At 45.5% G+C, this 13030-nt stretch overlaps 1 protein-coding gene across 1 annotated transcript in view; it reads right to left on the bottom strand.

Moving 5' to 3' along the window:
• LOC8027745 (phospholipase A1 member A) overlaps nt 1-11845 on the bottom strand; it is a 65554-nt gene extending 53709 nt beyond the window's left edge. The window contains 3 exon segments of the mRNA XM_042289459.1: nt 4199-4318; nt 10403-10511; nt 11699-11845. Coding sequence (XP_042145393.1) covers nt 4199-4318; nt 10403-10511; nt 11699-11842 — 373 coding nt within the window. The 5' untranslated portion in view covers nt 11843-11845.
• Between the last annotated feature and the right edge of the window lie 1185 nt (nt 11846-13030).

Below are 13030 nucleotides of genomic sequence, written 5' to 3'. Positions count from 1 at the left end.
TGAGTGCCAGGAGGGTAATATTGAAAAGTGTAGGACTGAGAACTCCGCCTTGCGGCACGCCTCGAAACACAGTATGCTCAGTCGTTTTCCCATCTGCTGTCAGCATGTGAACTGTTCGACTATCTAAGTAGCTTAAGATCCACGCGTAGAGACGTCCTTCTATTCCTGCATAGCTTAGGGCGTCACGGATAGCCTTGTGACTTATTGAGTCAAACGCGCCTTTTATATCTAGAAATACAGCGGTAGTGATTCGCCGACACTTCCTTTGTTCTTGGATGCTAGTTGTGAAATCAATGACGTTGTCCAGGGAATTCCTCCCTCGTCTGAAGCCTGCCATACACTCAGGGTATATCTCAGATTGTTCAAGGAACCATTCTAGTCGTGTGTGAATCATTTTTTCCATCACTTTGCCGACACAAGAAGACAACGCGACTGGACGGAAAGATAATATGTCCAGAGGTGATTTACCTTGCTCAAGGATAGGTATGATGCGCGATGTTTTCCACTCCCGGGGTACCTGGCTAGTTTCCCATGAAATGTAAAGTTTTAAGAGCCTCTGTCTACCCTTGTTACCAAGATGAGCTAATGCTGAGTAAGTTATACCATCCGGTCCGGGAGAAGACGAATAGTTCAATCCGGAAAGTGCATCTTCCAGTTCACGAGCATCAAATAATTTGTCCATGTGGTTACACGCTCGGATCCGACTATGAAGTTGAACAAGTGTTACCACCGGATTCGTAACATTTTCTGTAAGTTTTTTGCAGTAGGCTTCAGCCAAAACTAGTTCCGAAACATCTTGTTTGAGTGCAAGTGCCCGGAAAGGGTGACGTTGTTGGGGTGGTGTCCGCAAGCTCCGTGCTAGGTTGTATATCTGAGGAAGAGGCCTGCGTGGATCTAAAGTTACGCAGTGAGCCCTCCAACGGCGCCTCGCCAGTTCGTCTAGGTGACGTTTTATACGTTTTTGTTGGCGTCTCGTTTTGCGCAGATCTTCAGGGTCGTGTGTTTTTCTAGTCTTTCGCTCGCATCTTCTTCGAAGCGCGCGAAGTCGTTCATATTCTGCATCGATGACAGGGTAGGTTCGAGGCAGGTTATATGTTTTCGTGGATTGCTTCACAACCTCTTAAATGCCATTAAAAAACTCTTCGTTGCTGTCGAATGAATCACACGCGTTTTCAAAGTTAATTTTAAAGAGAGGCCAATCGGTGCGCCTAATTGGATAGGATTCATTATTTGACCCAAATCCCTTGAGCAGAGTGTAAGTTGGAATATGGTCACTCCCATGGCATTCGATGTCTGTGAACCACGTAATTAAATTCGAAAACCTGCGCTAGCAAATGTCAGATCCAAGCAGCTACTCATCGTAGTTCCACGGAAAAAAGTAGGACTTCCATCGTTCAGCGAAAAGAGGCCATGCTGATGGGTAAGTGTCGCAAGTGAGGTTCCCCGTATAGTTGTCTTCACACTTCCCCATAAGGGGTGGTGGGCGTTAAAGTCGCCCGTTAGGATGTGCGGAGAAGGAGTGTTGTCAATAATAGAGTTAATACGTTGGGTGTTAAACTGAGTATTTGGCGGAATATACGCCGCGATTATGGTGAATATACGGTGATCGTTTTTGGCAGTCAACGCTACGTACTCGTTGTTAGCGTCAGGTGGAAGGGCGTGAGAAATATAGGTAAGGTCTTTCCGAACCGCGACTAGTACCCGACTTGGAGCTGTACCTCGCGTCGAGTGAAAAACCTCGTAACCGGATAGACGAAAATCACTAGCAATGTTTGATTCCGACAAGGCCATGATAGGAAATCGGTACTTATGGCAAAATTGTCGAAAGTCAGATAGTCGGCTGCGGAGACCCCTTGCATTCCATTGGAAAATGATTGCTTGTGTCCGAATTTGCTCTACTGATAACATATGTAGGCTAGGAGGGAGGTCTTGGACAGAGCATAAAGTCAATCAGAACCAAAATTGTAAGCGCTATACTTTCAGGCGCCGTGCCTTCCATACCTTGTAAAATAAATCTTTGCGGTTTTAAAAATAAATGAATAAATAGGCTGTGGTAGTACATGTATGGTGAAAATCGGTAGTTGCCTTGAAGCAAAAATGTATCGTTGAAAGCCAGAGTGTTAGCTTGTGAATCAAGAGTACGGTAACAAAATTTGTAAATAAAATTAAAAAAAAAAGTTTACGAAATTTTTGTGCATTTTCCTGTAGTCGGGGGTTCCCTGAGGTCTGTTTTTCTAGCGATTGAAGCATAACATGACCAGTGTTCGTTTCTTCGGGTGAGGCGAGAGTGGTAAAACTTCAGAGCACCCTTACAATAAAGGACTCTAACGAAAGGATCGCCTCAATCGCGTGATGGAACGTTGATGCCGGCGGAATCGTTTTCAATATTTGACGAAGTGCGGTGAATACCAGTGGTATTATGGTTTTGAAAAACGATGTAGTACCTGTTTCCCCAGCCTGGTTTGGTGCCGAGGTACGCGAATCGGAAGGCGCGTGTGAAGTGATGTCTTTGATGTTTTGTTTTTCCCAAAAAGTTGGTTTTCGTGCTTCTCTGAGTGCGGCTGTTGTAGTAGTCGCTACAGCTCCAGGATCGTCGCTTTTGTTCTCCAGGTTCTTAAGAGGAGGGTACTCCTGGGCATTTAGTGACGGCACACTACTGGTGGTGATTCTGGACGCTGGTTTGCCACCTTCAGCCGTTTCCTTGTTTGCCTGACGTTTAGCGTGCACGGCATATTTTGCCTCGCGAAAAGTGGTGTTGTGTTCTAGCCGATACCTTGTAACTTCAGTCTCTCGTACCTTGACTGGGCCCTCGGCTGAGTTAGAGGCGTGCTGTCCTTGACAGTTAACGCAGTTGGGATTGGCTTCACACGTGCCTTCGTGACGCAGTCCACATCGATAGCACAATTGAAACTCTGCTGTGCACGCAGCTGCAATATGGCCGAACTTGTAACATCTATAGCACTGCAAGGGGCGTGCTCGGTAGGGGATCACCTCAGTTCTTACAAGCCCCACTTTGACGTGTTGAGGAGCTACTTTCCCTGTGAAGGCGACTCGCACTACGGGTGACGTCTTCCCAAGTCGCTTCACCTCTGCCACGCCAACTGAGGACTGCAGATGTGTTTTAATGTCGTCTTCTGTGCAGTCAGGGTCAATGTCTCGCAGAATGCCAAAACAGTTTGAGCGATCTCTCGGCAGAAAGGCTCTGACCAGTACTGCGCATAGCTTGGACAGCTTGAGAAGCTCCGCTTTAAAGAGAGGTCGCTTCACATCAACTGCGACAATGTTCCGAGCTTTGTTAATCCGGACAACACTCACCATGCCTGGAGCAACGTTGTTCAGGTAGTCTGTAAGCTTGAGTTTGCTGAGCGACTCGACCTTGTGGTTCTCAGTCGGGATGAACAATACGGTGCATCCAACTTGTAGGTTGCCTTCATCCTTGAGAGATGAAGCATGACACCTTGGGTCCGTCTTACGTCTCTTCTTTCCCTGAGCAGTCTCGAATTCATCGTCGTCGGGCAGCATTTCGTCGTCATCGCAGGCAGACACGATTGTAGAGGAAGTGCAAGTCATTGCATCTGTTGTCGGTTCCTTGGGCGGAATTTGATAGCCGTCTTTGAAAGACGTCCCCGATTCTGCTATGTCTTGCAGGGCGGCGAGCATCAGTTGGTCTGTTGATTCAGGGTTCATTTTTGCAGGAAGCTTGACCTCCCTGAAGGGGGCCCTTCGCGAAGAGAGGTCCGATACTTCTCTGCTGTTACGTAATCGGTGGATACGAAGTGCAGGCCCGCTATTTAGCAAATATTTGGTTATATCTCAGGGGACACAAATAGAATTACCAGAAGCAGTGTCGTCGTCGTCGTCTCCTCCCAATCACCCGAGTCGGCCATTGTTTCAGGCACGTACTCCGAACATGTATTGGACACGAGTGTGACGTCAGCGTTCGGCGAGGACCCGGATCCAATCACACGCCGAGAAATGGCGACCGCCAATGTTGGTTGATGGACTTCTGAAAGTGGTCTATTGTGGATGTTTCCGACAAAGAATTCGTTATCAGAAGTCATTTGATCGTCTGCCCAGATGTTCTGCATTACGGATTGTGTAACTGTTTTAATGTAAAGCCAAGCGGTCATAAGCACCACTAAAAGGCGGTAAAAAAAAAGCGGAAGAAAAGAAAAGCGTGCTTTATGCAAATGCTTACAGACGTCAGGGAAGAACGAAGCTCCATCGGTGTGAACAATGTCGACAAAGTCGGCATCCGTCGGATCGATTCGCACTTCCTTGGGCATTTTCTCGAAGTATGGTTCAGCCGGGTCCATACCTGCGGGCGATGGAGTCTCAAAGCGCTGGTTTTCTTATCACGTTGTTTTTTAAACGAAACGATTGACACTAAGCTTATTCTTAAATTGTACAACATGACGAACGTTAAGCTAAATAAAAGGGTGACGAGGAATTAGCGAGCAGAAAAGGATGATAAAGTTTACCTTGTAAAGAGCCCCAGACCCAGAAAAAAATACTCTAAGGGTGTTACACCGACCTTGGGGTGCCGTCGATCTTAGCAGTATCCTATGAATATTTTTGTACCATCAGCAAGTTGACAAGCACCGGACACGGTTGCATATGCACATGAACCCGGTAAATACAGACCTTGTTTTTTTCTTTAATGACACACTATAATTAAACAGAGAATAACAATGCATGACAGGCACCAGTTAAACAGTCGGCGGCGATTCGTTGCAAAGAGCTAACCTCGACATTTCTGTACAGTCGACAACCACGGAATCATCTCGGAACAACTGACAAGAATGGCCCGATCGCTGAAACCTGCTATCATCACGTATTGAGACTACACGTGTCATCGCTGTGCTTGTCAAGAGCGAAGATCAACCGCCTGGCGCGCTACGTCGGTCTCGGGGCAACATCTTCTACAAAAGCGGCTCCTGGAACAGCGACCACTGCAGTCGGCGGCGATTCGTTGCAAAGAGCTAACCTCGACATTTCTGTACAGTCGACAACCACGGAATCATCTCGGAACAACTGACAAGAATGCCCCGATCGCTGAAACCTGCTATCATCACGTATTGAGACTACACGTGTCATCGCTGTGCTTGTCAAGAGCGAAGATCAACCGCCTGGCGCGCTACGTCAGTCTCGGGGCAACATCTTCTACAAAAGCGGCTCCTGGAACAGCGACCACTGCAGTCGGCGGCGATTCGTTGCAAAGAGCTAACCTCGACATTTCTGTACAGGTGAGCCCAAAGGTCACTCTGTTTTAAACTCTGCCACTTGTTCTGCCGCCGACTGCACAGTGTTTTGTTTTGTTTTCTCTTTACCGCTACTTGATTCTAACTTTTTACAAACCTATTTGTTAGATACGTTTTTTATGTCACTCATGGATTGTCTTAAATGTGCTCATCCGCTTCCCATGGATGAAAGGTTTTTGACGTGCACTAACTGTGAGAATGGGTACCACCTTGGAAAATCCTGCTCCGGCGTTTCAGAGAGTACGTTTTTGGCAATGGGTGCATCTAGAAAAGAAAGCTGGAGGTGCCTCACTTGCCGTACCGGGGAGCTTCGCTCAGGTTGCGCAGCTGGCAGTGGCGTCCCGGCACGCGCCGCCGATCAGGCGGGCAAGGTTCAACAGGAGCAAGCCACTACTGTCTCTGATCAGTTGACTTCAATCAGTACCACGCTTAATCAACTCCTTTCGTTAAAAACGAGTGTCGAAACCCTTCTGCCTCTTCCGGCTAAGGTCGACCAACTGTTGACATTAAAGCCGGTTGTGGAGGAGCTTCGCAGCACGGTCAGCGTACTTCAAACAACCGTTGACACTTTTAGCACGAATTATGATTCCGTACTTGCTCTAGCTATGACTAACCAAGAATCGGTGAAGGATCTGCAGCAAGAAATCTGCACAGTCAGGGCTTCGATGGAAGACCAGTCGCGGGAAATTTCTCGATTAAAAGAAGAGCTAAACGACACGCAACAGTACAGTCGTCGTTGCAATATGGAAATTCATGGCCTGACTTTCGTTCCTGGAGAGGACTTAATCGCAACGTTAACAGATCTGGCTCAAAATCTTGGCCTTCCATCATTTCAGTCGTCCGATATCTTAACAATGCATTGCTTACCGACAAAACGTGACACAGCCCCAATAGTTCTGATAAAATTCGCATCGGCTAACATAAAGGAAACATGGATGGCTGCATGCGGCAAATTGCGAAAGCCGAGACAAGGATGGGACCAGTCGCTGTTTTTTAATGATAACCTCACCCAAGCAAACAAAGAACTGTTCTGGTTGGCAAGAACGAAGGGAAAGGAGCACGGGTACAGATTTGTTTGGCTTAAAAACACTAAAATTTACGCGAGGAAAGATGAGGGAACTCCTGTAATACGCATAGCCGCGGTACGGGACCTCGAGAAGCTAGTGTAAAACGGGACAGTTGGCTTTTCGGTTTGCTTAGCTTATGGATTCTGAGAGTTTTCGTTCCTGTACAACCTTTGGGGAAGTTCACAAATTTTTTACTAATTGTGTGAGCAACTCCTTGTGTGTCACCCATGTTAATATACGTAGTATTCGGAAACACTGGGATCACTTTCTTGTTTTAATCTCTCCCTTTATTTCTCTTTTTGATGTTTTCATTGTTACTGAAATCAACGTTTCTTCGGAATATTTTTTAAACTTTTCAATTCCAGGATATCAAGTATTCTCTTACACTCGTCCTATGGGAAGGGGAGGGGGTATTGCAGTATTTATAAAAAAACATTTGGTCGGTGTCTGAGCTGAGCTTCTCCTTCATTCAAGCACAAGTAGTTGCATTGCGCTTAAGTACCCCTTGCTTATCACTTACCTTACTGTCAGTCTATCGCCCTCCGAGCTGTAATGAGGCTTGTTTTTAGCCGAACTTGATACAGCTCTCTCCACCCTTTCATGTGAAGAATGCGTCTGTGTAATTGGTGATATAAATATTGATATACTTCGTCCCACACTACCCTTAGTCGCCGACTATCTCGATGTTCTTTCAAAATGGGGACTAGACACTACAATTTCCAAAGCCACAAGAGAGGAGTTGTTATCTGGCAAGCTGGTCGTATCTTGTATCGACCACATAAATGTTCGGTCCCACAACTCTGAAGTTAAATCAGCAATGATAGAAACGAAACTTGCAGATCATTATTTCGTATGTTGCTCTATAACCCCGTTATCTCATTCTTTGACTACTACCAGCCCTAATAAAGAAGTCTCAATTGTTGACCGCAGGCACTTTGATAAACTGGTGACACAGCATGATTGGGACACGTTTCTACTGACAGTGTCACCTGTCGACAGTTACGAGCAGTTAGTAGCACAACTTAATCTCTTTCGCCAGGCAGCTACTCGTACTGTGAAGATTAAGCAGCGTAATGTCAACCAGAAATGGATGACTGCTGCAATACTTGCAGCAATCAAGGAAAAAGACTTGCTTTGGATGCAATCAAAACGCTCCCCCAGTTGCAACGTGCTCCGGTCAACTTTTAAACAGAGTAGGAACAAGGTGAATGCCATGATACGTCTCGCCAAACGAGTTCATTTCCGAAATAAATTTAACAACTCTCGTTTCGACCTTAAAAAAACATGGTCTCTGATCAACGACCTGAGCGATACTAAGAAGTCCTCGGCTAGTGATAATCTGTTTTTTTCGCATTTTTCTTGTGATGAGCAAAATGTTGCCAATGATTTTAGCAACTTTTTTTCCCGGGTGTCGGGCATCGCTAAACAACACCCAGACTCCTGCTCTTTGCTAACTAATGTGTTGGATTCGGCGTTCCTGCCCTTATTGTCCCAAAACGACCTAAGGTCAATTATTTTTAGCCTTAAGCCTAACAAGGCTGCGGGCATTGATGGCATCTCAATTAATGAGTTACGCAGACATTTTGACGTACTTAGGCATGTGCTCCTTTCGCTTTTGAACAACGTTATCTTAACTGGAATCATTCCGATACAAACGAAAACTGCGGTGGTTACTCCGCTGTTTAAGGGTGGTGCGCGTAAAAACATAGAAAATTATCGACCTATTTCAATTTTGCCTTGTATTAGTAACGTGTTGGAGAAACATTTGTACATTTCTATGGAAAGTTTTTTAGACAAGCACAGTATTCTTTCACCTCATCAGTATGGTTTTATTCAAGGTCGAGGGACACAGACGCTTCTAGAGGATTTTTCTGATATACTGAATTCAACTTTTGAACGGAATCAGGTTGCTTGCGCACTGTTCTTGGACGTCAGCAAAGCATTTGACAGCGTATGCCATCGACTTTTGCTAATGAAACTTTCTAAATTAGGATTTCGTGGCCCCTTTTTAGTACTCCTAGAAAACTTCCTAAGCGATCGACGACAGTGTGTTTCAATTGGGCGTTTTCAGAGCGCATTTTCGTCAATCAAAGCTGGTGTACCGCAGGGGTCAGTTTTGAGCCCATTACTGTTCAATATTTATGTTAATGACCTCCACAACGCTGTGCCAGTTTCGTTATTTCAATATGCTGACGATACGGTTATTTTATCCAGAGCTACCAATTATTTAGATGCAATCTCCTCTCTGCAAGCTGCTGCGAATAAAACTATGGACTGGTTTGCAGCTAATTTAATTATTGTTAATGCTTCGAAAACGCAGCTCATTTGTTTTCATAACCCCTTAAAGAAAGTTAGACCCAGCTATCCTTTACTGTTACATGCGTCCAATTGTTTATCGTGTGCTTGTGAGCCCATAAAATACACATCAACTGTGAAGTATCTTGGTATTTTTTTCGACGGTGATCTTTCCTGGAACTCCCACCTTGCTTATATTTGTAAGAAGATTCGTTCAGTGTCTTGTCTGATGTACAAAATTCGATACTATATGCCGTTATCAGTCCGAAAAGTTATTATACATGCTCTGGGCTACAGTGTACTTCGTTATGGCATTTCTGTGTACGGTCATTGCGCCCAACGTTGGCAAACCAGAATTAACACAATACTTCGTTCTATGTTACACAACATTTCCTATGACTTAGGCCTCGATAAAAACATTGATGTGTTCGCGACTCTATCTATGCCAAATTTTAGCTCATTATTCATTGAAACTGTCGTGCATAGACATTTCTGGGATAGCAGTTTTAAGACTCCCTACGTCCCTGCCCGTAATCTCAGACCGAAAGAGCGATATTGGACACCTCGGATTTCTACAAGATATGGTAAAAGAACCCGATTGTATTATGTTCCAGCATGCTTTAATAAACTCCCGTCGTGTGTTATTGATGCCACAACAAAGTACAAACTGAAGAAAGCGCTTAGAAACATTACTGTATAACCTCCCCCCCCCCCCCCCCCCCCCACACACACACACACACTTTGGTTGTTTTTTGGTTTCAGTTTTCGATTTCGTTTTGTTTTTTATTTTTTTATGTACTCTATTTGTGTGTGTTTCGTTTGCCGGCTGCCAGACGCTGCCAGACAAGCCCAATGAGGCTTTGGCAGGTCTGTAATTGTTTGTGTACTTTACATGCAATAAAAATTATTATTATTATTATTATTATTATTATTATTATTATTATTATTAAACAATTTAGTATAGACGACGATAGTAGAGTTAAGAATATAGAACGCCACCTGCCTGGCTTCTTGACGGGCGGTAAGAATTCTACAGTACAAGACGAATCACGAACCTGTTGATTGCTCCACCGCCGTATATACCTGACAATTGAAATGTATATCATTCGCATGCGACCGTCTACGCAATTACAAATGTTATAAGTGCGTTACTTGTCGTCAAAATGTCTCATAAGTCATGAATTCTAGAGGGCCAAAAATGTATCTCCAAGACCAAAGCGTCGGTATACGCAATGCTTACTAAATATATTCGCTAAAACGACCCCTCTAAAGCTGTTTGAAAGGGTTGAAAGGTCGGTCGTCTGCACCCTTTTCCGCGGCAGCATGTTTTTTCATAACTTTTTACACCCTTCAGAAATAAACTGTGTTTTATGCAATGGCATTGTATTTGATGTTAAGATAGTGTGTATTACTCGAAATAAGGGTGCACAAAGATCCTTGGGTCTAAAGGTGTAGGTCTCTGAAATATAATGTTTGCACCCTTAAGGTTGTGAAAAATTGAGTGTGTAAGGGTCTTGTACAATATAGTAATAATCACCTATCTGTCTGTATCTTAAGTCTAAAAGTAGACACTTCTTTCATCCTGTACCCTTTCCCATCTAAGTCTCAGCATTAATGACATCATCGTTTAGTTTCAGAAATGTCTGCCTGTTGAGCCATTGTGTCGCCTTTGATGTTTTTCCTTGGCGCGTTCCAGCTTTATTTATGTAGCAGTAATAATTTTGTTGTACCCTCTATTGATAAACCTTACTGGCTACAGATAGCACATATATGTCTTACCGGTGATCCTGCCGAGCCGTTTCAACCTCTCGCCGGCATAACCAGCCGCGTGGCTTCCGAGGCTGTGTCCCAAGATGTGAAAAGTCCGTGGATCCGCGCCGAAAACTGTCTGCGAGATAAAAATTTCTGAGTCGACGCTAGAGAACCTTAGAGAGAGAAAATAAATGAGGCTAGTGGAGAGATTGGAAAGAAATAAAGTCAGTAGAGGTGATGGGGCCTTAATTTCGCTAGTCTACAAAGTCGACATTATCGGCAGACTTTCAAAAGGACACGACATTTTCTCGATTATGAACTTATCTCCGAAGCAAAGAGACATAGATATAGGAAAGTATCGTACGCGGGCAAGCATCGGTTGTTTAAACGAACTGCGTTTTCTTTTTTTTCTTCTTCTTTTTTTAAAGCTTCGCTCACTTTAATCTAAGATTAAGGCAACATCACGGAGCTACGACCGACTTATACGATTAAGAAATCGTAGTTTTGTTGAAATTTGGACGAGTTGGTTAAGCATTCGGAAACTAAACTTTTTGTCTTTTTTCCATCTTTACGCTGTTTCTAGTTTCTTGAGCTTGAGATAAATAAATGCGAAAATAAATTCCCGGAGCTAGTAATCCCACTAATAGCTGAAACGGAAACTGAAGCGGTTCTGTATTTAAGAAAAAACACCTAAATCATCTTCATTTGACCTCCAGTATCACAAATATTGATGTCATTTTTGAAATTGGTGCACGGAAACTGCAGAAATTAATTTTTAAAATACCGCCGAAGCCCCTCCTTCCCCGGGCGTGACGTCATACTAGGAGTTTTTGGAATCCCTGCTCTCGCGCCTCTTCAGCACCTACCAAAGCTGTGCACGCGCACTCTTGCTATTTTCAGAAAGGTCAGATATAGACGTCACGACTGGCGTCAGTACAGAAAAATATACTGGCAAGCTCGCAACAGCTCGCGCTGACTACACGAGCGACACTCGCTTGGTGGCCCAAAGATCCTTGTATGGCGTCCCGACTGGTCGGAGCTTTTTCGTGTTTTCTCGCGTTCAGATACATCTTCGGGGAAAACGAACCTGGTATTCAGATTCACCGGATAAAAATACGCCAAAATTCATCTCTAAATCAGTTTTTCTCAAGAAATGTTTCACCTATCCTTTAAGAAACGCAGAGTGGTAAGTCCCGAACAGTTTATTATCACTCTGCCGACAATGAGACACTGGCCTTTCTCGATAAGAATGTTGATAAGACAAAGCAAGAAGCGTGTATATAACAAGCCAGGTGATTATCCCAATCGTTCGTTGGGACACACCTCCAGCTTCTCGATCATTAGACTTATCTCGGCTCCGACGAGCCGAGTGTTAGCAGTGGCTTGCGTGTAAGGAAGGCCGTTTCCTCCTCTCCAGTCCACGATGATCACGTTGTAATCTCCGACCAGCAGGAACGCTGTCTTCATGTCCTGGGGCAAAAATAAAATGTCGATTCATACGAAGATCGTGCTTCAGTTCTTACCAGAGCAAGAAAACGACGGTGACGTCTCTACGGGGTGGTGCCCAAACGCGCGCCTCGGACAGGTGCCTCTACCGCGTGCTCAAATGAGGTCCCTCGATTTCTACCTGGTGATGTCATTAAAAGTGTCATGCTGCTGCTTGTCGCGATCCTGGTGGCGGTATATATAAGCGGCGGAGGCGGATGCGACACACGTCTGTTCTACAGAGATCGCTCTGCAGTTACACAGTCCACGAAAACCAAACCAGATACGAGTTGGGGCGCCGCCGCGATGACAGCGACCCTCGAGTCCGCTCGCTTTTCGTGCTATCACTTCTAGGACCAGCCACCAGGATCGCGACATCCGACAGCATGGCAGCTCCTGTGACGTTGTTTGTCACCGCTACGGGCCCAATTTCGATTAACGGGCGGGATGGACCGTAAACGCGTTTGTCGAAGACGCGTTCTATAGGCTCCGTACTACGGTTCCTGTTCCTGAAACGCGTCTTCGACTGGCGTGTTTACTGCGTCCCATCTCGCCCATGCGTCGAAAACGGTCCCGAGGTGGCAACAAATTGCGTCACAAGGTGCAGGCGTATCAAGCTGTGGGACGTCGCGCTCCTGGTGGTTGGTCGTAGAAATGCTGGTGCAGAATGTGAGCGGACGTAAGGGTCGCTGTCGTCGCGGCGGGCGTCCCAACTCCTGCCTGCTGGAGCTTCCGTGGCATGGCGCCAACAGTCGTTTCGGTCACCCTCGGGGACTCGCGGGGCCCCGAGGGTGACCAGAGCGGCTGTTGGCGCCAAGTCTGCCCCCCTTTTCGTCCAATAGCGTCCTTTGGGTACGATCATCGTTAGGGGTGTGTCCCTCCGCGCTTCTGGCTTCACCTCTGGTGGCCTCATGTCGCCTCCAGAAGCTTCCTACCTCCATGTTCCGCGGACTCTCAAGCTGGACTGCGACTTGCAATAGAACACGCGTCTGACGCATTGACATCCACTACTGTGCCGCCGCTAGGGTCGCGGCAGACAACAGCGGGCCGCTTCTAAGATGTCATAAAGGGGAATCAAGGGTCACCTTTTGAGTACATCAAGGTACTTCAAGTAAAGTACAAAGCAAATGAGACGTGATGTACTTTAAGTGAGGTATGAAGTACACTGGA

This window comes from Ixodes scapularis, unplaced genomic scaffold (genome assembly GCF_016920785.2).
Source record: "Ixodes scapularis isolate PalLabHiFi unplaced genomic scaffold, ASM1692078v2 PGA_scaffold12__126_contigs__length_90152505, whole genome shotgun sequence".
NCBI lineage: Eukaryota > Metazoa > Arthropoda > Arachnida > Ixodida > Ixodidae > Ixodes > Ixodes scapularis.
This window is presented reverse-complemented; position numbering and strand designations above follow the sequence as displayed.